At 35.8% G+C, this 23,899-nt stretch overlaps 3 protein-coding genes across 9 annotated transcripts in view; 1 reads left to right on the top strand and 2 right to left on the bottom strand.

Moving 5' to 3' along the window:
- apba2b (amyloid beta (A4) precursor protein-binding, family A, member 2b) overlaps positions 1 to 15,195 on the bottom strand; it is an 81,956-nt gene extending 66,761 nt beyond the window's left edge. For all 6 annotated transcript variants that reach the window (XM_026267352.1, XM_026267356.1, XM_026267357.1 and 3 more), the window contains exon 1: positions 15,050 to 15,195. The gene's annotated coding sequence lies outside the window, so the exon portion shown is untranslated. The remainder of the gene's footprint in view (positions 1 to 15,049) is intronic.
- Positions 15,196 to 16,400: 1,205 nt separating this feature from the next.
- On the bottom strand, positions 16,401 to 18,524 carry mcee (methylmalonyl CoA epimerase). 2 transcript variants are annotated; one of them, XM_026267349.1, is made up of 4 exons: positions 18,475 to 18,524; positions 18,294 to 18,333; positions 17,740 to 18,086; positions 16,401 to 17,281 (listed from the first exon to the last, which is right to left on the bottom strand). In XM_026267349.1, the coding sequence occupies exons 2-4, from the start codon at positions 18,331 to 18,333 to the stop codon at positions 17,129 to 17,131; spliced, it is 540 nt and encodes a 179-aa protein (XP_026123134.1). In that variant the 5' UTR covers positions 18,475 to 18,524; the 3' UTR covers positions 16,401 to 17,128. The 2 variants fall into 2 exon arrangements, with proteins under 2 accessions (XP_026123134.1, XP_026123136.1); XM_026267351.1 differs by having other exon boundaries at positions 17,740 to 18,080; positions 18,475 to 18,492.
- A 15-nt stretch (positions 18,525 to 18,539) lies between these two features.
- On the top strand, positions 18,540 to 22,715 carry mphosph10 (M-phase phosphoprotein 10 (U3 small nucleolar ribonucleoprotein)). Its single transcript, XM_026267348.1, has 11 exons — positions 18,540 to 18,689; positions 19,007 to 19,715; positions 19,902 to 20,083; positions 20,173 to 20,344; positions 20,564 to 20,705; positions 20,790 to 20,857; positions 21,081 to 21,218; positions 21,541 to 21,651; positions 21,870 to 21,977; positions 22,124 to 22,360; positions 22,458 to 22,715. Exons 1-11 carry the CDS (start codon positions 18,595 to 18,597, stop codon positions 22,608 to 22,610), a joined length of 2,115 nt encoding a protein of 704 aa, XP_026123133.1. The 5' UTR covers positions 18,540 to 18,594; the 3' UTR covers positions 22,611 to 22,715.
- Positions 22,716 to 23,899: the final 1,184 nt, after the last annotated feature.

Raw genomic sequence — 23,899 nt, 5'->3', positions numbered from 1 at the left:
GCTGCATGATAATGCATGGCCCCATGTTGCAAGAATCTGTACACAATTCCTGGAAGCTGAAAACATCCCAGTTCTTTCATGGCCAGCATACTCACCAGACATGACACCCATCGAGCATGTTTGGGATGCTCTGGATCGGCGTATATGACAGCGTGCTCCAGTTCTGCCAATATCCAGCAACTTCGCACAGCCATTGAAGAGGAGTGGACCAATATTCCACAGGCCACAATCAACAACCTGATCAGCTATGTGAAGGAGATGTGCTGCACTGCATGAGGCAAATGGTGGTTACACCAGATACTGACTGGATTTCGGACCCCCTCCCCCCCAGGCCCCCCAATACAGTAAAACTGCACATTTTAGAGTGGCCTATTATTGTGGCCAGCCTAAGGCACACCTGTGCAATAATCATGCTGTCTAATCAGCATCTTGATATGCCACACCTGTGAGGTGGATGGATTATCTTGGCAGAGGTGAAGTGCTCACTAACACAGATTTAGACAGATTTGTGAACAAATTTTGTGAGAAATAAACCTTTTGTATACATAGAAAAAGTCTTAGATCTTTGAGTTCAGCTCATGAAAAATGGGGGCAAAAGAAAAAAAAGGTTGAATTTATAATTTTGTTCAGTGTATAAAACACATGGGTGTTTAAAACAAAAAGTTACTTATTATTATACCTTCAGTTTTGCTGGTGTCTAAGCAGAAATGACAGAACTTAGCAAGATTGTCACTTACAGTAGAAAATTTTAAATTCTGTCATCATTTACTTTTCCAAAATCAAAGGACTTACTTTCTTTTGTGGAACAATAAATGTTGATATTTTGAGCTTTATAGTTAAGTCTTTTAACAATATTTGAGCAAATGAAACATAATTTAGGGGCCACTTCAAGTATGATTTTATTGCTGATTTAAAATTAAAATGTAAAAGTATGTCATGCAGTTTTTAAGATTTGATGATTTCCCCATTCAAGTAGATGGAAACGTTTGAAATAGCTGTCAAGAGATGTTACAAATATGGCCACTGAGTGAACTGACTGAGGACTTTGGTTTAACTCAATAATCCAGTAGATTCATTTTTCATACAATACAGTTGTTTGGCTTTATAAGATTTAAAACATTGAAAACAAGTTATACAAACTACTTTTTAGAAATGTTTTCTTGGTCAAAATAAACTGTAGGTGTGTGAAGATTCTTAAATTCAAGAACATTAAAAAAAATAAAAAATAAAAAAGAGCATACGGTTTTGAGAGTGGCTTGAGGGTGAGTAAATAAATTTACATTTTTTGATGAAAAATCAACTTCAGTAGTTATTAACTTCAGTTTCATAAAATGAATATGATGTCTGCTGTAGTGGTGAGTAATCAGACCTCTGCTGCCAGAGGCTAAAGGGAATGACCTGGATGAATGATGTTAATCCAGGTCATTTCCGTCGCTCTTTCATCTGTCTTTACCTCTGTATCTCATTGACCCTTTTGTACAAACTCATTCTCTCTCAGAGTTTCTCTCTGAAGTGCCCTAGCTCTCTCTGCCTTCATTTCTCTGTTATAAAAATGCACATTTCCCTCTCTTTGTTCTGAAGTATGAGCGCTGGCTAGAGTCTACCAGCCATCAGTAATGCACCAGACCTCCTGACATCCCAGCAGCCACAGCGCAGGAGGTTCTGCTGGAGGGAAGAAAATCTATTCTCATCAATCTCCTTCCTTACATAGGCTTCCCTTACAACACACTTTTCATTTTATAGGCTTGCATATGCCCATTTTCCCTGCCATTTACACCCTATCAACCCCTATATAAGGTTACAGGCTGCTGCGCCAATGTGCCTTTGTTTGCTAGAGCAAAGCTGTTGTCTATTCTGCAGGTATGCATGACTTTGTCTAGCACTGAGACACTGCAGTGTAAATGCAATGGGGGATAATAAACACAGACAATGGGTGAAGATAATCTGTGCTGACCTGTAACAAGCTTTCACTGCCAGGACCCGAGAGGATCAGGAAACGACTTATTAAACAGTGTCTTTTCATCCACTGTATTTGTCTGAATTGTCATTTTTGAATGAGCTTTTATTTTACTTGTATTTTACATGTAAAGTATTATGTAACATATAAATATTATATAAAAAACATATTATTGGTTTAAAAATGTAGTATGTTACTGTTATCTTTTTTTATATAAAATACAGTTTTATATGCATGTATACACACACACACACACATATATTTACATAATGTATAATATTTAACGAGTATATAAACACATAACAAATATATTATATATATATATATATATATATATATATATATATATATATATATATATACATATATATATATATACATATATATATACATATATATATATACATATATATATATACATATATATATATATATATACATATATATATATATACATATATATATATATATATACATATATATATATATACATATATATATATATACATATATATATACATACATATATATATACATATATATATATATACATATATATATATATACATATATATATATACATATATATATATATACATATATATATATACATATATATATATATATACATATATATATATATACATATATATATATATATATATATATATATATATATAGACTTATATATATATATTAGATATTTTTACATTTATTAATCTTGAGATTATATCTCAATATTGATAAAAGTGTAATTAGAATATTATAATCATTAAATCTTGATTTCACAAAATCTTACGTGTGTGAGTGTGTGTGTGTATTAATTATATTATTACATATATTTTTATTCATGATTAATGACTTTACATATATATCATTATATATTTAATTTTTTAAATATTTTTATTACATATATAAATGTATATAATATTTTGTAATATTAAATTTGCCTTTAAACAGGAGTTAAAATTGCCCATTTAAAATAAGAAAAAAAAACTCAGAGGTTTTTGCATCTTATATAGCATTACATTTGTCTTGAAATGAAATCCTACTGTCAGTCACATCTGGTATGAAGGTTAGAAACGATCTAATAAAGTCTGAATTTGATTAGCACTAAACCAAGGGTGAATAACAGGCCATGCAGTCTTGCAAGTGCTGACACAAGAACTGTGGTAATGATTTAAAAGTCATTATCTGTTAACTTTAAAATGGCTCCTTTTAATGTCCTACTTCAACCAGCAAAGTTGCCAAAACCAGAACAAGAATATGACTAAAGCCTCTGTGGTTCATCTATTTACACCTGCTTTATTCAAGCTTTTATCCCAAAATGAAAAGTAGGGATCGAGGCCTGAAACATTTCTGCAGAGCAGCACATGTGTTGTTAAAGCAATTACATCTACACAGTAGACACAGACCTGTCAGCAGGCATTGCAATTGCTATTCATTTATTCCCAAAGGCTTTAGAGCATCAAATATATGCCAGGTATTAATGATGCATGTCGTCTGATCAAGGACAGGCCTCGCTGTAAAAATGCTATGTGCTTGTAAGGCTTATTGACAGAAAAGAATCTCAAACACCTGCTATCCTTAAATAAATGTATGTGTGGAGAGAATCTGTCCCCAATTTATCCCGGTATGGATGTGTTGGGATCCTCCACCTTTTGTGCAACTACAATAAATCCATTTTGAGGTCCATTAGTGAGAGCAATCTCTCAGATCCACATATTTTCCCTGAATAAATGACAGCTCCGCTGTAAAGATCATCCATGATCTGCCAAGTTGAGAGAGTGTGTGCCTCATTCTTGAGCTAATGTCAGAATATAAAAAAGGATTTAGCTTTCCACAAATGAATAACTCTCTCTTGAATCCGGGTGTTACCATCTCCACATCGTCTCTCCGTCTAATGATATGAGCCCCAAAAAATTGTTTTTTTTTTCAATACTGATTGCAAATGAATCAAAAGATACAAATGTATCAGAAAACTTTGAAAGAAATAGCAGTAAATCTCTCCTTTCTTATTAAAATATCAAAATATCCTATAACACTGGATGGATGCATTTGGAAACTGAGTGGATTACCAAGACAAAGAGATACCCTCTAAATGTCACAAGATCATAAAAAAATAATCATAATGATAATGCTCTCATTCTCTGAGTTCATCATACTGAATAGTGAAGGGCCTGTAGTAACTGAAAAAAGAAAAAAAAAATCATATGACCAATTTTGGTTAAACCAACTTTTAAGTTTAATATGTTTATTAAATCATTTTCTTCTTGGGGACAACGACTGGTTCCCAGCATGCAGGTAAAAGCTGACCCACACACTCTGATGAACACACACCCTTTTGAATCAAATCAATTAACCTTTTACTCACACACACACCAGCTGCTCCATTTGTGATTCCCAAAGACTACATTTTAAAACAAGCATTCATTCCCTCCACCAGTTATTCTCACATTCTCTATGCTTCATTCTCTTTCTACCTTATATAATTATCCCAGAAGACTTCTTCTTCTAGAGTTCTTCTAATGATTCACACACTCTTAGTTATTCTGTTTCTTACTGGGCAATAATCAGACCGTTTTTTAAACTTGCACTGTGTATATGATTTAAGGGATAATGATAATTTCATAGATAATACGCATGAAATACTGATTTGACTTAATATGACTATTTCGTAACTGTGTATTGACATAAAGATTCTGTGAAGAAAAGAAAATACTGTAAAACTAATAGTGATGTCCATTTAATCTAGATTCAGTTACCCAGATTAGCACTCTATTAGGTCCTGTACGACTGTGCCTCTTTCTGTTGAACACAAAAGAAGATATTTTGAAGAATGTTTTTGTTCACCATTGAATTCCATATGAACAATGTGTATACGTTTAATGTTCTAGTGATGCAAAAAGCCATACAAGTTTTGAGTGACACGAGGGTGAATAAATGATAAAATAAATTTAATTTTGGGGTGAACTATTGTATCCCTTTAACATAAACTGACAAATACAAAAACTAATTTAAGTTGCAAAAACTGTAAAAATGTATGTACAGTGAAAAAATAGACTTCATGCAATACTAGAGACTGTAATAGTAATATCAATCATGAATGTCTAAAGCTTTTTTTAGATGCATGACTTCTTTGAAAGAATTTCACAATGATTAATGCATAACTCGGAAATAAAATGTGATGTGTGTTTAATGCTACATACAGTTCTTTATATTAATGACTGAAAAACCTAGTACTACAATAAATATATTTTAAGTCTTCATACCACAGATGTAAACTCACTTTCGCAGGTCTAAATGACTGTAGTGTTGGCAGCAGCTGAATGTGCTCAGTAGTATGTTGAGGCAGTCAGAAATCACCGCCTCATCTAAATGCTAATAGAATGCGATCTCTCAGAGAAATAGGCTAGCTAATGATCAGGCCTAGTACTGAATACACTGAAAGCTTAAGTGCTAATAATGATATAACTGAAGCACAGTGAGGGAAAAACAGCAGACAGAAAAACACAACACCTGCAGACTATCTAGAGACCTTAACACCTAACACGCATTAAAACTTCTGACAAGATAACTGCTTCAGAGTAGCTGTCGATGTTGCTTTTTCTTTACCTGGAGGAATTGGGAGTTTGTATTTTAAAATCTAGCCTTCAACACAAAGCAAACTGATTGGAAAATAGTACAATCAAATGAGCTGTATCAGCCCACATTCACCAACAATCACAACCTGGCATGTGAACAATAACCTGCATGGCTCCACTAGGTTCTTTCATTCAGAAACATGGCTTTTCATACCACTGCTATACTGATGACACTCAACTCTACCTCTCCTTCCACCCTGTTGATCCGACGGTAGCTGCTCGCATCTCAGCTTGTCTGACAGACATTTTTCTGGTTGAAGGATCATTACCTTCGGCTCAACCTTGTCAAGACAGAAGTTGGGGTTCCATCAAACCTTCACTAAAACTAAATTTAACCATCCATTTAAGCACATCAACCATAACTTATTGCCTACAAAACCACCACTGGCTCTGCACCCCTTTACCTAAATTCATTACTTCAGAGACTTGTGTGCCCTCTAGAAGCTTGCATTCTACAAGTGAACGACACTTTATTGTGCATCCCAAAGAGGCACAAAATCCCTTTCACAGATCTTTTTGTATTCTATCTATCTATAATCGGGCATACTGGGTATTTTCCCGGTGGGCCGACATAATATTTTTTTAAAAATCAGGACCACCACCCAGGGACCGTGAGCATCCAGTGGCCCACTGGTTTGTCTTCTGTATTGACCGTGTAAACATCCGTTAACAATGCGCTATAGACGGAGCGATGAAGTATTTTGCTCCATCTATATAAAGATCGCTTCACTCCAACTTCTTCCTCGTTGGCTTTTCCAGCAGGTTTATCAAGAACAAGCTTGCTCTGTGGTGAGTGATGCGGGCCAAAGAGCCAGGCAGGAGGAGAAGAAGAGAGTAGTTGATTCGGTGAAGTGCTTAATAGGGACTCGCAATGGAGGCAGACATCTAACCTTATCTTAATGTGTGTGTGCCATGAGTGTAGAATACGTAAACACTTTTTAATGAAATGTAAATTCGTCCCCTGTGATTTTTTTGGCCAAGTCAAGTGTGTTGATAGAGGTTTCCATGGGCCAATGCAAATAAAGCTAGATTTAAATGAAAAAAGACAAGATATTGTCGGATCTGATGTTTTATTCTTATCCAAAACAAGATGTGAGATATGAGTGTTATACATAGACTACATACACTACAAGTCAAAATATTTTGACCAGTATGAAAGATCCAGTAGAAAGATCTAGAGATCAGCATTTATCTGAAAAAAAAAAAATTTCAGTCCAAACAATCCAAAATTGTTTACATTATACATATACCATTCAAAAGCTTGGAGTCAGTATACATTCATTCTTAATTTAGAATTAAATTAATATATTTATTTAGCAATTAGGTTATTTTAAATTTATCAGAAATGACGATAAAGTCATTTAAAATTTTAACAAAAAAAGCTTTCTATCCATCAAAGAAACGTGAAAAAAAAATCTACTCAGCTGTTTTCAACCTAATAATAAATGTTTTTTGAGCAGCAAATCCGAATATCTGATTGATTTCTGAAGGATCATGTGACTGGAGTAATGATGCTAAAAAAATCAGCAAAAATATTTCACATTATTACTGCTTTTTCTGTATTTTGGATCAAATAAATGCAGGCTTGGTGAGCAGAAGAGGATTCTTTAAAAAACATAAAAAATCTTACCATTTAAAAACTTTGGACTGTGTATATATATATATATATATTCAGGTCTTACTAGAAAGTTCCTGCTAACAAGTCCAAAAATACACAATTCAGATGACTTAAGTATAAGGAATAAGTCAGAATAAAAACTTTAAAAAGTTTATATCTTTTTCTCATTCTCATATATATATTTCACAACCTGACAAAGAAGGAAGCTGTTTTAGTGCCAGCGCAGGATGTAGAAATAAAGAGCAAATGATGTGCTTTAATCAAAAATGATTTAATTTGTAATTCATGCTTTATCTATTTTATAATTATTGTTCTGCCAAACAGAATGGAGGAAAATGTAGTTCTTCCTCATAAACCAGCTCAATAAGTAGCATTTTTATTTTATTTTACCACTGTTCCTCAACAAAAGTTGTGCCTCAATAAACTAAATAATATATAGTAGTAAACTATATTAATCTATTTTTGTCAAATTAAAAAAAATTAATATATTTTTAACCATCATTTTAAATTAATCTAAATTATTAAAGGGGGGTAAAATGCTGTTTCATGAATACTGAGTTTTTTACACTGTTAAAGAGTTGGATTCCCATGCTAAACATGGACAAAGTTTCAAAAATTAAGTTGTACGTTTGAAGGAGTATTTCTGTTCCAAAAATACTCCTTCCGGTTTGTAACAAGTTTCGGAAAGTTTTTTTCGAGTATGGCTCTGTGTGACGTTAGATGGAGCGGAATTTCCTTATATGAGTCCTAAGGGCACTTCTACCGGAAGAGCGCGCGCTCCCGTATAGCAGAGCACTGAGAGCACAACAGGCATTCACTGATCAGAGTGAGAGCGTCGCGAAAAGTCACAAAAGAAGTGTGTTTTTGGTTGCCAGGGCAAGACAACCCTGCACAGATTACCAAAAAAAAAAAAAAAAACAGCATTAAGGGACCAGTGGATGGAGTTTATTTTTACAGAGCATCAACGGAGTTGTGCAAGTGTTTGTGTTTGTTCCCTGCATTTCGAAGATGCTTGTTTTACAAACAAGGCCCAGTTTGACGCCGGATTTGAACATCGTTTATTTCTTAAGGATAATGCAGTCCCAACGAAAAAGGGTCACGATCGCGTGTTGGAACCGCAGGCGGTGAGTAAAACTGCTTCAAATATCTCTGTGTTGTTAACTTAGCTATCGGCGCGTAAGCACATCAAGTAAACAACATGCGATGTTGTCATCAAACTGCACTTTCCACATGTACAGCTTAAAAAAAAAAAAAAAAAAAAAAGACAACAAAGTGGAACTTAGTCATTTTCCAAAACCGCTAAGCAAATATATACAGTTTCAGAACATACCACATAGAGACGTCGTTGCTGATGCTGCTCTTGTTAAATTTCAGCCTCTGGATCTGATTCTGGATAATAAATATACGCTGAATCTGACTGTTAGCCATGGTTTGTTTTGGTTGGTTTTGTCCTCACGGTATCACAGCTTCCAAACGCTCTCAACGCAAAAGCCTAGTCTCGCTTGTGATTCTTTAGCTCCGCCCACACGTCACGCCTCCAGCCGGTCGTGTTTTTCCGGGAAAAATCGGTACAGACTATCTTTCTCTTATGAATATAATAAAACTAAAGACTTTTTGGAGTTATGAAGGATGCAGTACTACTCTATAGGTACTCAAGATTAACAGGATATTGAGTGAAAACGAGCATTTCACCCCCCTTTAAACACTTTCATTACTTAAAAACAAACTAAAATAAAATAAAAATACTCCCTAATTAATTTCAGTTAATTCAGTTAATCTGACCCAACCCGTCAGCGTTTAAACATCTTTTTGACACTGTGCTGTGAAATCGAACACTATTAGACAACTTTAAATGATACCAGCTTGAATATTAACTTGAAGAAACTGACGAAACTGGAGAAACTGAAACTAGAACTTAAACTAACAATGATGAGAGAAAATGAATGAAAATGAAATATCAGAGAGATAAACACTGAAATCATTAACTGTATAGTCTAATGCAAACACAATCAAGAGTTTGCCATAGGTAATAACTTTTTGGTGGTGTTTATGTGCTAAAAACAAACTTCGTTCCAAAACCAAAGGCCTTTCCAGAAACATCAATCCACATTTAGAGAATGATAATAGGACCTGATTGTGGTCTTTCCCGGTACTTCTGGATGAAAACAGTCATTGGAACAGGGAGGTTTGTTCGCTCTTCACCTGTGGTCCCATTAGTTAGTGAATCCTCCACGTTATTAAAGACTGCTGAGAGCAAGAGTGAATGGATCGTCTGATCTCATTCCTTTCAGTCCTCTGAGTGTGGACTCATTCAAATGGAGACAATGGAGCCTGAACGGGGTAAAATCAAGTTAGCTCATTTAAATGCTAATGTACATGGATCTGAAATAGTGCGAGGCTAACTGTGCAGCAGCAGAAGGACAAAAAGATGTATCACCCTTTCACAGAGCTATACCTGTATATACTTTCTATATACTTTCACCCGTTGTGTTTTACAGGCAAGACTTTGCCTCTCCTCAAGCTGGAAAAGACTCCAAGGACGATCTGTTGGTGCTACTCTAAATGTAGGAGGGAAGTTAAGCTTACATAACTATAAATCTTCGATCTGACTCTACAGCTACACGCATTTATTCTGTCGATGAGTCAGCCCTCGGTATATGAATAGCTGAAAACAGACACTGCAGAGATTTAAGGTGCCGTTGGCCCCAGCAGGGACCAGCCTCCATGACCTTCAGACTGCAGTAAACACAGGCAGCTAAGCACAAGCCCAAATGACCCATCACAAATAATAACAGGCCCTCATCCCTCAACAGAGAACAGGTCAACAGCACAAGACACTCACAACACTGCACATGCCATTCTCTGTTATATCTTATCCCAGCTCAAAAAGAATGATTTGTTTATTCCCATTTCTGTTGATCAAGACATTGACAGATACACAAAAAGCAGTAGAAAGGCAGACTGAGCTCTTCTGGTTGTGGTACTGTACACGAGTCATTCTGCATTTTCAACACAGCTGCCTGATACACACTAACACACACCAAAAGACTGGAGAGACACAGGTGACTGAAAGTGATTGTACCAAATTACACAGAAGGGTCAGGGCTCAGAAAATACTACAAGAAAGTTGTGGGGTTTTTATATTATCAGAATTTTAATATTATCAGAAATTGACATTTGAATAAACATGTTTGCGGAGTACTGCTATTCGCGATCTCTGGTTCCTCTCAAAGCTATTTTAAGACACAATAGCTAAATTAATTAATGAATTAATAAAAATATGCAAAAATGCAATATTAGATTAACATTAACCAAAGATATATTTACGAACCTAATGTTCTGTTAAACGCTTTTTAAAAAAAACGTGTATGTAAATATGTAACGTGCACAAATGCGACTTTGTTCATCTGTACACCTGCAATACAGATACTGTAAAAATGATAACTGCTTATCACACATGTACCCTTAAAATATAAAATATATAAAAATATAAAATTTGAGCTTGCAGTCGACTTTAAAAAGCAGTTTATGCAGACTAAATAATTGGAGAAGTCTGGCATACATTACCAGATAGAAGTTGATTCACTAGAAGATTAAGTTATGACTTTGATTTCAAAAGAAATCATTTTCTTTCTTTATTTTAAAATTATTGAATTGTTCACAGTAAGAACATTAAAATGCATTTGGGAAACTTTCATATAGTGACAATTTTAAGACACAAAACTCTTATACTTGTATACTCTTGTATAAATTTCTGTTAAACATTAGGTTTAACAATTGTGTTTTTTTCTGTTGTAAAAGTCCCTATGGACAGGTGTTGAAAATTAGCACATGTGCCATTACACTTTAAACAATGCATCTGGTTTGTCCAATGTTATTGCTATGTCCATATGAAATAAATAAATAAATAAAAAAATTTGCAGCAAAGTCATACTCAGGGGTCCTTGGACTGAAAAAGCCTCTAAGACACTGCACTAAACAAATAAAACTGACTTGACTGAATCTTAACAGGAACGGCCTTGCTACTCATCAAATATAGAGATGCAGGGAAAACTTAGCAGGTGTGAGGAAAATGCCCAAATTCAATTGAGTATTATACAGCTAGTGATTCACCAAGCTGTGAGTCACCAGTACAAAAAAAACAACTTCTCACATAGTCCAAAAAGCTAGTACAGAAGTCTGTGCACGACATACTTACTTATTTAGAGCCATATGACAGATATTACATCAGATAAGAGGGCAGGATACACATAGCCAGAGGCATAAAATAATTAGCTCTTCAAAGAACACACAGACTCAATAGTGAACGAAAAGATCAAGAACAACACTGTTTCATAATCTTGAGTCAGATAAACTTTAGCCAACGAGTAAAAAAAATGGCAACAGACCTTTCTCACGTCGCACTTGAGTTCACAATATTCTCTTTTTAAATGAAAAACAAGAGGATGAAAGCACTAAATGGATAAAAGAATTCAATCTCAATGTGGACGGCTTCCCAAAAATAATGCAAATGTCCATTTATGTGCGAAAAGGAAAGATGATAAGGGAAGCAAAAGACACAAACACAAAAGCTCGTCTCACATCATACTGGGCTGATAGTATGCTAAAAAAGCCGCTTTCATTTATTGCGAGTACCAGATGCTTGAATGTGCTTTTAAAATATCTAAAAAGTCACCATTCTTGGCTACTCGATTATTTCAGAAGTAAACATCAAGAGAGCAGACAACTCATTCACATCTAGTCAGAGTCACTGAGTTATGCTATCAATATGAATCACTCTCCAGTCTGATCGAAAGACACATAAGCAATGAATTATAGGACCTGTGTCCAATAAGGCACCTCTGTTTCATTTCACTGCACTGTGTGGTCTAAGAGCCGATAGAAGATGGCATTTCTGCCTTTTAGTGTGAACATATTCATGCTCAAGTATATGAAAAGAAAAACTAAAAAGAACAACGAAAATATTTAAATACCAGGATGAGAGGCACTTCACAAGCAGTGACTTTTAGGGAGATTCTAATGCAAATCGTGTTTATTTCTGAATGTCATGTATCGCGATACATTTTCATATTTATCAAGAGCTCAAAGAACTCAATATCTGACAAAACCATGAAAACACAGCTTCTGATTCATGAAGTATAGTACTAAGAACTACAAATTCTGCTTGAGATACCGCATATCCTCAATAACATTAAGATCGTTAACACTAGTGTACATGTGAGCGAAACTCTATTTGAAATCATGTTTTTTCTAAATGGTATTTACATCATTCTGAAGTCAGAGCCGCTGTCACACCCCCGTTACCCATCTTTAATGTGTGATCCTCTTGGGACATCAGTGTGCACCAAGTTGTGCATTAAAGCACAGGCAAGATTTTTTATATTTTGTAAGTCCCGCAGAGTATTTTTTAAAGTTGAACAAAAAGCCATATTTTAATCAGTTGGCAATCAAATTTCTATGATATTAATTATTTACTTTTTAAGAAAATGTTAAGAAATTACTTCATTTAGCAAGATTGCATTAAACTGATCAAAATGCATGTTTTAATTATAATAATGTTTCACGATAGCAGTTTTTTTTTCTGTATTTCAAATGAATGCACCCTTGGTGAGCAATAAGAGATTCTTTTAAAAAACTTTTTTTTTTCAATCTCACTGACCCCAAACTTTTGAATGGGACTGGAAGTCAAGTATCCTTTCTGCACTTTTCTGGGCTGTTGACTGCTTACTGCACATCAGCATTTCTGTATATATTTAGTGAGCAGTAGATTTTAAATAGAGCATGCTTTTCTGACCATTGTCTTTCTCTTCCCTGGCATATTGCCAGAGGTTATCACACAAACATAAACACACACGTGCACACGCACAAAGGCAACAGGATCATATATATCAGACCGAGAGCTAAACCAGACAGCAGCTTTGGGCCAAAACTGCTTACACATCCACATTAGTAACACCATAAAAAAAGCCTGCCCACACCCTCTACATCTCACCACTACTGCACAACTGTATTTATCCTTCAAAACAGTTCAAAATCATACATTTCAGTATATTTTTGTGATAATCCACTAAATATTTCGTTTGCTAAAAGTGAGTAACATCACACAGGCTTTTCTTTCCATCTATGTTTCTACCCAATTCACGCAAGAGATCAATTTATAAATGTCCTACTGGTGCATAAATATCATCTCAGCATGCTCTTGCAAACAGTGTTTGTCCTTCAGCACAGAAGCGTAACTATAAGGGATATGAAAAGAGGGGTGGGGCAGCGAGTGTGTGTGTGTGTGTGTGGGAGCAGGTTGCCTGGACAAGAGCACGGCAGGAGACTGTTGTGGAGACGGAACCACCAACTGGGATCACACTCGGGAATTATGCACCTTTATGAGCCTTTATGAGCACTCACAGTCTCTCCTTCACACTCAGTCTGACTCTCTCTCCTCCCTACCACTCCTAAACTGTCTCTCTACCTCTCTATATTATGGTTGAGATTTCATATTAACTACTTTGCGCTATACGCACAAAGACGAGCAGACTCATAGCATGAGCGTTCTTTTATTCCTAGAAGATGTGTTTATTTTGTTCTTAGTCTTAGTTTAGCCACTCCACGTATTTTTAGAATAAGCATGCACAATATTTTTCTAGTCCTTGTGGTTTCATTGATCGGTTCATGGGAGTGGACCAGCTATTGTTCTCAGGACAAAAAGCAGCTCATCTTTTTAGAGCAGAAGCATGATGCTTGATTTCCAGCTTGAGGCTTGAATTAGATGCTTGATTTAGCATGATCATGATATGCTCTACAAATCAGCCAGAACCGGAGGACTAGGACATAATTATGTTGATATTCCACAATTAGAATCTCAGCATCTAATCATGATTTTATGTGTCAGTCGCTAAAAGATTTATGCCAGGATAGAATGCAAAATTCCCTGTACAAACAGATTTATTAATCAGACTTCACTGGCTACCGACCAAGCAGATCCGCTTGTAATTGTAAACAAAACAAAATCTGAATAACAATGATATATCTCTCGACTACCCATATAAGCTGACATTTCTATGAACATGAAGATTGTAAATTTGAATTAGCATAAAGGGGAGTATGAAGTAAATTGTAAATCTTGCATGACCCTGTTCTGTTAAGCTTTTAACCAGTCAAACTCACTTTTAAATATTGAATATAGACTAGCATCTTAATATGCATTATTTAAAAATATATTAAAATTATAATAACAAGTTTCATTCATTTAAAAATATAAAATATAGCTTTAAAGACATTTAAAGATATATATATATTTCATGTCAACTACCCAAATAGATAGATAGATAGATAGATAGATAGATAGATAGATAGATAGATAGATAGATAGATAGATAGATAGATATTTGAATTTCTGGAGATTTAACGTGATAAAGTAAAATATAACTGGGACTATTTTACAATGCGACATATTTTCACCAACTTTTCTGAGGACTTTCCACGTTTTCGTCAGGACATTTCCAGCCGTGGTTCTTAATTAGAAAGTGAAAACAGGCACACCAAAGAAGCTCTCAAAAGAAAAGGAGTTGCACACAAAAATGAAAGGAACAAACCGAAAACCCTTCAATTTGCATAATTGCACAATCTCTTTGACTGTAAAAACGATTTTAGTAGTTGAAAGACGGTCGAGGAGGAGGACTATCATCATTTACGTGCTCGCAGTAGCGGGTTTGATGTTGCACTGAGAGAATTAAATCCTGCTGTATCCTTCACGAGCGCATCACTTCATTCCGCATCAACACGCGACACTAAACATTCAGAGAGGGCAAACCATAACACTGTAAACCAGCCTACCTGCATAACCTTTGATGTTGTGATGTTCACGTATAGAAGTCCTGTGTTTTCAGCGGTATAGAGAGTGGGAACCGCACCGACACCGACACCGCATCCCGGAGACTGAGGAGAACAGAAGCCTGAAGAACAGCAGGGGGCGCTCCACTGCAGCGCGGCGCTCAATCGCCACAAACACAAACCCCACCCGAGACACAGAGAGAGAGAGAGAGAGAGAGAGAGAGAGAGAGAGAGAGAGAGAGAGAGAGAGAGAGAGAGAGAGAGAGAGTAGCTTTCATTGTGTGAGGAAATGACCTTAAAATGATGCTATCATTTAAATTTACTTTCAATCAAGTCTTGATCACCAAACTAACAAAGTTAAGCATTGAACGCGTGCGGATCTAAGCGTTATTCTTTAGCTTTCATACTAACAACGGTCATTGATGTTTAATATGTCATCAATAATTATTAGTTGTCATTAGTAATTAGTATCCATACAAATGTTTACCAATCCACTACCCTCGTGATGTCATTTACACAAATCCAGTTCTTTCTGGTCTTGTTTTGAAGGATGATTTCGCTCAAATTAAGCATCATCTCACTGTACGATCAGATTCTCCACATTTTACATAAGAGAGATTTTCGCCGTTTCCAGGAAACGTATAATCTTTCCTTCCTGGTGCCGTTGGGTGTACATGCTAGTTGTTACATGTTAGGTCGTACATGCAAATGAGAACACATTAGCTGATGTCATAGGACAATAAAAAATAATATGAGAATAAAATCAATACTACATTAGAACAGAAAGTATGTGATACTCAATTCCCTTCTCTTGCAGATGGTGTTCTGGTCCAGACAACATGAAGATGTCGTTTCTCAAGGTTAAGGCAATAAACAGCTTCCAGTGTCCCAGATAAAACTGGACATGTGGTTTAAATACGTGAAATTAGGATGAGATGCCTTTGGGATACTGAAAACAATTACCATGCAGCTAGTCTTGTTTCACGATTAATCCAGGCAGATGCTTTCACACTATGATTTCTACAAAAAGACAAGCAAATACAAGCTCATACAGAAGAATATCATTAGGATGTGCGACTCGCCCCTTGGAGATATCCTTCCCCTGAAAACATTTAATCTAGCATCAGATTTCTGTAGTGCTTATTTTCTTCTCATTTGATTCAGAGCAACATGTAATATATCTTTATTAATAATTTATTTTGACTCCTGTGCATAAAAGCCAAAATGTAGCATGGGCAAAATGGGAAGTCATTCAAAAGGCTTTTTTTTTTTACAGGCAGTGTGTGAATTTCTCTGGAAAGATTTCTGTTCCTTTTTAGACTGCCAAATAAATTGAAATGTCAAAAACAGCTTAAAACGGCAGAAAAGACCCCTCTATTCCAACGGTGCTGAAGCAGGAAAATTCAAACAAGACCTTGGAGACCAACAGTGAGAAAGCCCAACATCAGCTCCAAATCTCACTCCTCTAGTTATCGCTCTCTCACTCTAAAAAAAATAAAAAAATAAAAAAAAATTTAAGGAGTAAGAACAAAAACTAAATATCTACTGGGCGGAGGGTTGACTAATGGTTGTCAGCCAAAAAAAAAAAAGAAAGCTTCAATCTGTCTGTTCCACTGAGAGCCAGATGAGAGGCTTGAGTGGATTTCAATTCACATTCATAAACATAGCAAAATGTATCTAACATTTTATCATAGCATTTAAAACATGCATTTAATTGAGCTTATCTTGGCTTCTGTTGGTGTAATCATCATTTAAAAAAAAGAAAAATATCTAGTGTACCCCACAAATAATAATACGAAAAGAATAGAATTGAACAAGATTTACGAACTTTATACACATTTTTAATGTGTGAGTTTGTTTAGGGTCAAATTATCAAACTAACTTAATCATTTATTAGGTCACTAAAGAAAACCTTTTCCTTCAGAAAAAAAAGCCAAAGGCCAAGAATATAAAGCACACCGTAACAGATTGAAAATTGATGGAACAAGTGTTCTTGCAGTGATCACGATAGCTTAAGTGTCAAAAATGAACAGCCTAATCAAAGTGTCTCTATTTACTAGATAACAATCTGATGTGTGAAAGCTAGGCTTGTTCTATCTCCACAAGAACCCCATCACAGTCTTTAGGGTGGAGGAACATCACAGGTTTGCCATGAGCTCCTATCCGTGGCTCTGGGGAGAGCAGTCGGATTTTCTTTTCCTTCAAATCAACTATTGCAGCATTGATATCATCCACCTGCAATTGAAGCAACACATAAATTATGGATACTGACACTTAACTGTGAAACAAGTTCAATATTTAGTGTGAAGACACTTGCAATAAGTGCACTTGCAATAAGATTGACTCACAAGAAATCTAATTTAAGAATTTTCATTATTTTTCTTGAGTATTAGTATTATTATTATCCCATTTAACAGTATTTGTAAATTGGAATATTCAAAAAGCAACAATTAACAAATAAAATAATATTTCTTACTGTATCCTAGTATTTAATTTTCAATAAAAAAAATGTTTATCAGAATCATCAAATGTCGTTTAATTAATAATAATAATAATGAAAAGATTTAAAAAGGCAGCGCAGAAATACTAAACATCTTAGCCAATATAGGAGGGCTTTGAATATTATCTTGGGGGTCTTCTGTTAAAAAGGTCTAGAACTACGTAGCACTGATCAAACCTAATTTTGTATTTACCTCGATACAGATATGATGCATCCCTCCAGCTTTGTTCTTCTGCAGGAATCCTGCAATAGGACTTTTCTCTCCAAGAGGGTGCAGAAGTTCTAATTTGGTGTTCCCCAGTTCCACAAACACAGTGTACACCCCGTGCTCAGGGAGAGGCACAGTGGAGCTCACTCGAGCCCCCAGCACATCACGGTACAGCGCTGTGGCTTTCTCCAGGTCTGGCACTGCGATGGCCACATGATTCAGTCTGCCTAACTTCCACAATGACTGAGGGACACCTTGACCCACCGGTACAGTCAGAGACACTGCCCTCACTGAGGGTAAAGAGTGCCACGCACACCTCGAGAGACCTGTAACTACAGGAGAGATGAGACTGCAGCAGTGTGGATTCATTAAATATAGAACTAAATTAATATATAGGTGGATTTTATTAACAACAGCCGTCAAACAGTAAGACAGAGACGAGTGTAACGTGTCCAGTTAAAATAAAGCAGCTCCAAATGTTGCTAACATTTAAAGGAAAAATAGAGACACTAAAACAATATAAATTTACTACAGTTTACCTGCAACCTTCAGTAAAGAGGAAGCCATCTTTGCGGTCATCTGAAAGAAACAAAACTTTATTTAAACACCACGAACCACGTGTTCAGTTATGGCAATAGACGCATAATTTACCCATATAAAAAAATCATAATATTTAAAGTAAAAAAAAAAAAGAATCACGTTAGACCAAAAACCACTAACTCGCTATATTAAGAAACTCCGCGTTTATGGAACCTTCTATGTGGAACGCAACAACAGCGCATTTTGTTTCCGGGGGTTGTATTTACAAAGCGTGGCGTTACGCAGCACAGAGAGACCCACATGAGCGCAGAGATGGCGAGCGGTGATGGCAGCATGCTGGAGAGCTGCTTACAGTTACTAAACAGCGACACAGCACACCCCGAGCTATTTCTCAGGTTTGATACACGTTAAATGATTAAACTGTTTTGCTGAATGGATTGCTAATTTCTGTTGTTATACCGTTGTTATACGAGCTGGAACGCGTATCGGGCCACGCATGTGCCTAAGTCTAACGCTGTGGTGGTTACTAATGTAATATATATGATATACATTTCTCTCATGTTGATTTCTTTGAATGTTTTATCTATAGACTCTAAGTAAAACCTAACTAAATATAATGAATGATAAATATATGCAAATTGTCATAATATTACAAATAATTGTGTTTAAAAATGGTAACGTTTCTCTTTTTATGTTTTTGACCTTTATTCAGTGTCCAGGATGCTCTGGCAAGAGACTTCAAATCACTTACCAAGACTCTTTATGATCTGCATAAAGCCCACGAGCCTGCAGACTGCAAAGGAAGCCCACTGGAGCAGCTGGTTATCGAAAACTTTGACGAGGAGCAGATCTGGCAGGAGCTGGAGCTTCAGAACGATGCATTACTGACACATTTTGAGCAGGCAGTTGAACAAGCGGTCATAGATGACACTATAACATTTTTTAAAGATACAGAGGAGGAGGATGAGGAAGAAGAAGAAGAGGAGGAGGAGGAGGAGGAAGATGTTGATAATAGAGAAATTGCTAATAGTTTAGGAGAAGAGAGTGCAGAGGAAGATGAGGATGATAAGAACAAAGAGGAGGAATTTAAACAGAGGTTGAAACCATCTGCAAGCAACGAGGATGATGACTTCTCTGGTGAAGACTCAGATTTGGACTTTGATGTAGATAAATTTGAGGAAAAAAACAAACACAAACAATCTGCTGCCAAATTATCAAAGTCAAGATCTCATAGAACTCCATCCGAAGTAGATGACAGGTTTTTTAAACTATCAGAAATGGAAGCTTTTTTGGATGACATGGATCGAAGAGAAGGAAACGAGAGTGCAGAGGGGGACATCGACTACTTTCAGAATTTGCCATCTGATGATGACGAGGAACTCAGCTTTGATAAACCTGTAGCACTCACAAAACAGAAAAAGGTGCCTTTATTTATTTGTTTTTGCAGATATTTTCATTTGTTGCATGAGCTTTATGGACACCAGGGTGTAAAACTATGTGTATATGTGTACTAATATAGATGCATGTAACAGGATTGTGTAACACAGAAGTTTAGAAATCAAAAATGTATTCTCATCTCATGAAACTCAATGTCATTTGTTTTACAGAAGAAAAGCTCCAGAGATATGAAATACAAAGATTTCTTTGCTTCAGTAGATGCAGAGCCTGACAAGATGGATCCAGAATCTAATGATGATTATGAGGGAGAAGATGATGATGACAATGAGCTGGAGGAAGAGGAAGAGGAGGATGAAGATGATATGAATGAGGAGGATTTTGATATGGATGAGTAAGTCATGAGGATACCTGTGTTTTAACAGAATACAATGCTACAACATTTTCTTTCAGAGATCTAATGCATTTCTCATCTTGATTTAGAGATGACACAGCAAGAAATGCTTCACGCAAGGTGACCTTTGACCTCCCTGATGATGATGATGATAATGATGATGACAGTGAGGGAGAGGATGTGGAAGATATTCTAGGTGGAAAAGCCAAAAACGTGCCTAAACCTGAGTCCAAGTCATCCTTTGAAAAGAGACAGGAAAAGGTTTGTCTTTCTACTTGGTGTCTTTAACTGAAAAAAGTATTTAATCAGAATCTGCGTCTTTAATTTATTATTTCAGTCCAGTTAGTCACTTGTCACTAGTGCTTCAACATTTAGTTTTTCATGTGTTATGTGTGCTTCATTTCAGCTTTATTTCAGTTAACATTGTTTTTTAAGTTTCAGCTGACAATACTAAGCCTGCTTTGATATGAATTTAAACAGATGGCACAAAAGATTGAAGAACTGGAGACCGCTGCGTTGTCCGAGAAGCCGTGGCAGCTGACAGGAGAGGTGAGCGCTCAGACTCGACCAGAGAACAGCATGCTGGAAGAGGATATAGCGTTTGACCAGGCCTCTAGGATAGGTGAGAGCTTCATGCTGATCGTCACAGCAGAAGACTTAATGCCACATGTAGGTTTGTTCATTACTTTGTTTCTCTCCTCCACAGCTCCAGCCATCACAGAAGAAACTACCTTACAGCTTGAGGATATCATCAAACAGAGAATCAAAGATCAGGTTGGTTTAAACCTCATGGTCTGTGTTTAATGTTCATGTTCTAGTTTGATGCCGTCAAGTTAAGTGGATCTAAATCATTTCTTAATCCAGATTTTATGCAAATTGTCCATTGGATTGAATACCAGAGGTTACTTCGGAATGTTTTTTTGAATGATTGTCCGCTTGTTTCATAAATCTGACCCAGTGTACTTCACTTTCTCGTGGCTTTATGGTTGTGCTTCAGGTGTGGGATGATGTGGTGAGGAAGGAGAAGCCTAAAGAGGAAGTGTTTGAATATAAGAAGAGACTCACTCTGGACCACGAGAAGAGCAAACTGAGTCTGGCTGAGGTTTATGAGCAGGAGTATATCAAACAGACACAGGTGAGTCCTCACATTTCACCTCCTGCTCATTCTTAAGAACACTTATAAAAACATTTTATTATTTGGTTATAATTTGAATGAAGTCGACAATTGTGTTCAATGTATATAAAAATGTGAGTTGCATACGTAACCATTCAAAAGTTTGGATTTTGATGCATTTATTTGAATTAGAAACCTTTTTGTGCATTATAAATGGTTTCCCTGACTGACACTTTTGATCAAATGAATACATCTTTGTGGAAGTAGTATGAATTTCTTTAGAAGAAAAAAACGGACCTTTTAACTAATGTATTCTATTATATTGTGTTTTTGTGGGCTTCAGGAAAAGAAGGAAGAGGAAGAGAACCCAGCGCATGTAGAAATCCAGAAACTCATGGACACACTCTTCCTTAAACTGGATGCGCTATCAAACTTCCACTTCACGCCAAAACCAGTGAGTAAAATTGTCCTTGTGTTTTGAGCCAGCTGTAGTGTATTCCTGCATGTGTGATGTAAAAACAAACAAAACTGATTTCCAGCTCTGTGCCTATAGAAATGTTCAAAAAACTTTCAATTTAGCTGTTCATTGAAAGAGCTGATATAAAAATCTGCAAACATTGAGATATATTGGCCTAAACACGTGAAATGGATTCCTGTTCTTTCTCTGTTTAGCATATTCCTGAAGTGAAAGTGGTTTCCAACTTGCCTTCTATAACTATGGAGGAAGTGGCTCCAGTCAACGCCAGTGACGCCACACTTCTGGCTCCAGAGGAGATTAAGGTTTGTGTGGCCGGCTCACATCAAGTTTATCAGGAAACCTCACTCTGAAGTGTTCAGGAAAGAACTTGCTGAGTGAAACATTTACACAAGTGAGATCTCAGGATCTTCATGAGATGTCGATGCATTTTTTTTTCCCCTTATCTCAGGAGAAGAATAAGGCAGGAGACATACTCGGAGACACGGAGAAAACCACTACAGATAAGAAACGAGAGAGACGCAAGAAGAAGAAACTGAAGCGTCTGAAGATTCAAGAGCGGGAGAAGAGACAGAAAGTCAAAGAGGTGATGAAAGGAGGAGGAGGAGACAAGACGAAGAAGAGTAAAGCGGAGGTTGAACAGACTCTCAAGAAACTTACTAAAGGAGGAAAAGCCAAAATACTCACGGTCAGTAACTAAGTCAAGTGCAGCATTAAAGAATCTAATTAAGTCACTGTGGTTTTGTTTAGGTGTATAACTTTCTTCCTCCTGTACATCCTGACAGAATGATGGCATGGATAAGGCCCTGCGTTCCTCTCAAGCCTTCTTCTCCCAGTTACAAGACCGAGTCAAGAGCCAAATCAAGGGCTCAAAGGACCAGTCAGCAAAGAAGAAGAAGAAACAAAAAGAGATTTCTGTTAGCAAGCTCAAGTTGTAATGTTGACTTGTGTCAAAAGCAATATGTACAGTTGTTAGTCTTAAGAAATCTAATTGTTGCATTCTGTCATTGTTTATTAAAATACAGATGGCTTTTTCCTGTAGATTTGAGTCTCTTTATATTTTTGGACTATATCAAACTTAGTCTCACTATTAATTCTTTAAACAATAAAAAAAATATTGTTCACTTTTACTATAAATATTGCTTATGAATAGATTGAAAGCTGTTTTACAGATCACCTCACAGAGAACCAGGAGTGATTATATTAATAAATCTGTCTTTTATTAAAATCACCAGTACACAGTATACTGTCAGTATAGTAACCATAAGAAGTACTTAAACACCGACGTCAGACATTAAAATGTCAGTTTTATTGCATTAGATGTAAAATATCAAAAAATCTGGCATTGGTAGAGCCACTTTTTTGATTATTTTTTAACTGTTTTCATGGATCTATGAAGTCGGTTCCTGTCACAGTAACAAATTAACATTTTCCTTAATGTTTGCTAATCAGAAAGTGCAAAACTTTTATAAAAAAAAAAAATATATATATATATATATATATATCTTTATATATTAAAACCTAACAAGCTTAATTTTGGGCTATGTCAGGTGTGTCAAAAGTATGTCTTTGCTATACTTCTTTTAAATAAATGTTACTTGTTTTGAATTTGGGATATACAATTTGTGATGCATAAAGTGTATTATTAAGTATTTTAATGATTTTATTATTTCTTGTGTATAAAATACTTTTGGGGGCTGCTGTAACATCCAATAAATGAATCCAATTAAATAAATAAGTTATATATTTATTCATTAACATTTTGTGAATTATGTTTACTAATAGTGTTTTCTAAATGAATAAATGTTCCGTTAGTCATAGCGATAAGTGGACAGAAGAGGGCATTCCTGTTGTGCTCTGTAATGTTTCCTTTCTTTTTTTATGCTAGTTTCAGCTGAACATGTTTTCTGAGAATGCTGACCAATTAGATTCAAGAAAGCTTTTACTGCTTTTTAAACTTCTAAAACTATTAGAAAGTAGTATTTAATGTCTTAAAGAACAAAAAAGGCAGGTTTCCATTCAAAGGTGGCAATTCTTTTTATTTGCAAGAAAATCTGAAGAGCCAAACTGCATATTGCCTCACAAGGCTCCCCCTAAGCTCACAAACAAAAACTAAAATTAAGATCCTTTTCTGACTCTACACAGACACAACTTACCAACCAATGATATCTAAACAACTTCCACACCAAGCTTTGGAAATAATCAGAGTTGTTCCATTCACACACCA

Source organism: Carassius auratus, chromosome 7 (assembly GCF_003368295.1).
Source record: "Carassius auratus strain Wakin chromosome 7, ASM336829v1, whole genome shotgun sequence".
NCBI classification, from domain to species: Eukaryota; Metazoa; Chordata; class Actinopteri; order Cypriniformes; family Cyprinidae; genus Carassius; species Carassius auratus.
The sequence above is the reverse complement of the archived record's forward strand: the minus strand, read 5'-3'. Positions and strand labels throughout refer to the sequence as shown.

What these genes read in the sequence shown, in the direction of transcription:
- mcee (XM_026267349.1), bottom strand. Translation starts at nt 18,333, where the DNA reads ATGACCGCAAAGATGGCTTCCTCTTTACTGAAGGTTGCAG. An exon ending in CTCTTTACTGAAGGTTGCAG is followed by an intron (nt 18,087 to 18,293) that starts GTAAACTGTAGT and finishes TCTCTCCTGTAG; the next exon opens with TTACAGGTCTCTCGAGGTGT. An exon ending in TGCATCATATCTGTATCGAG is followed by an intron (nt 17,282 to 17,739) that starts GTAAATACAAAA and finishes CTTCAATTGCAG; the next exon opens with GTGGATGATATCAATGCTGC.
- mphosph10 (XM_026267348.1), top strand. Translation starts at nt 18,595, where the DNA reads ATGAGCGCAGAGATGGCGAGCGGTGATGGCAGCATGCTGGAGAGCTGC. An exon ending in CACCCCGAGCTATTTCTCAG is followed by an intron (nt 18,690 to 19,006) that starts GTTTGATACACG and finishes ACCTTTATTCAG; the next exon opens with TGTCCAGGATGCTCTGGCAA. An exon ending in TGGCTCCAGAGGAGATTAAG is followed by an intron (nt 21,978 to 22,123) that starts GTTTGTGTGGCC and finishes CCCTTATCTCAG; the next exon opens with GAGAAGAATAAGGCAGGAGA.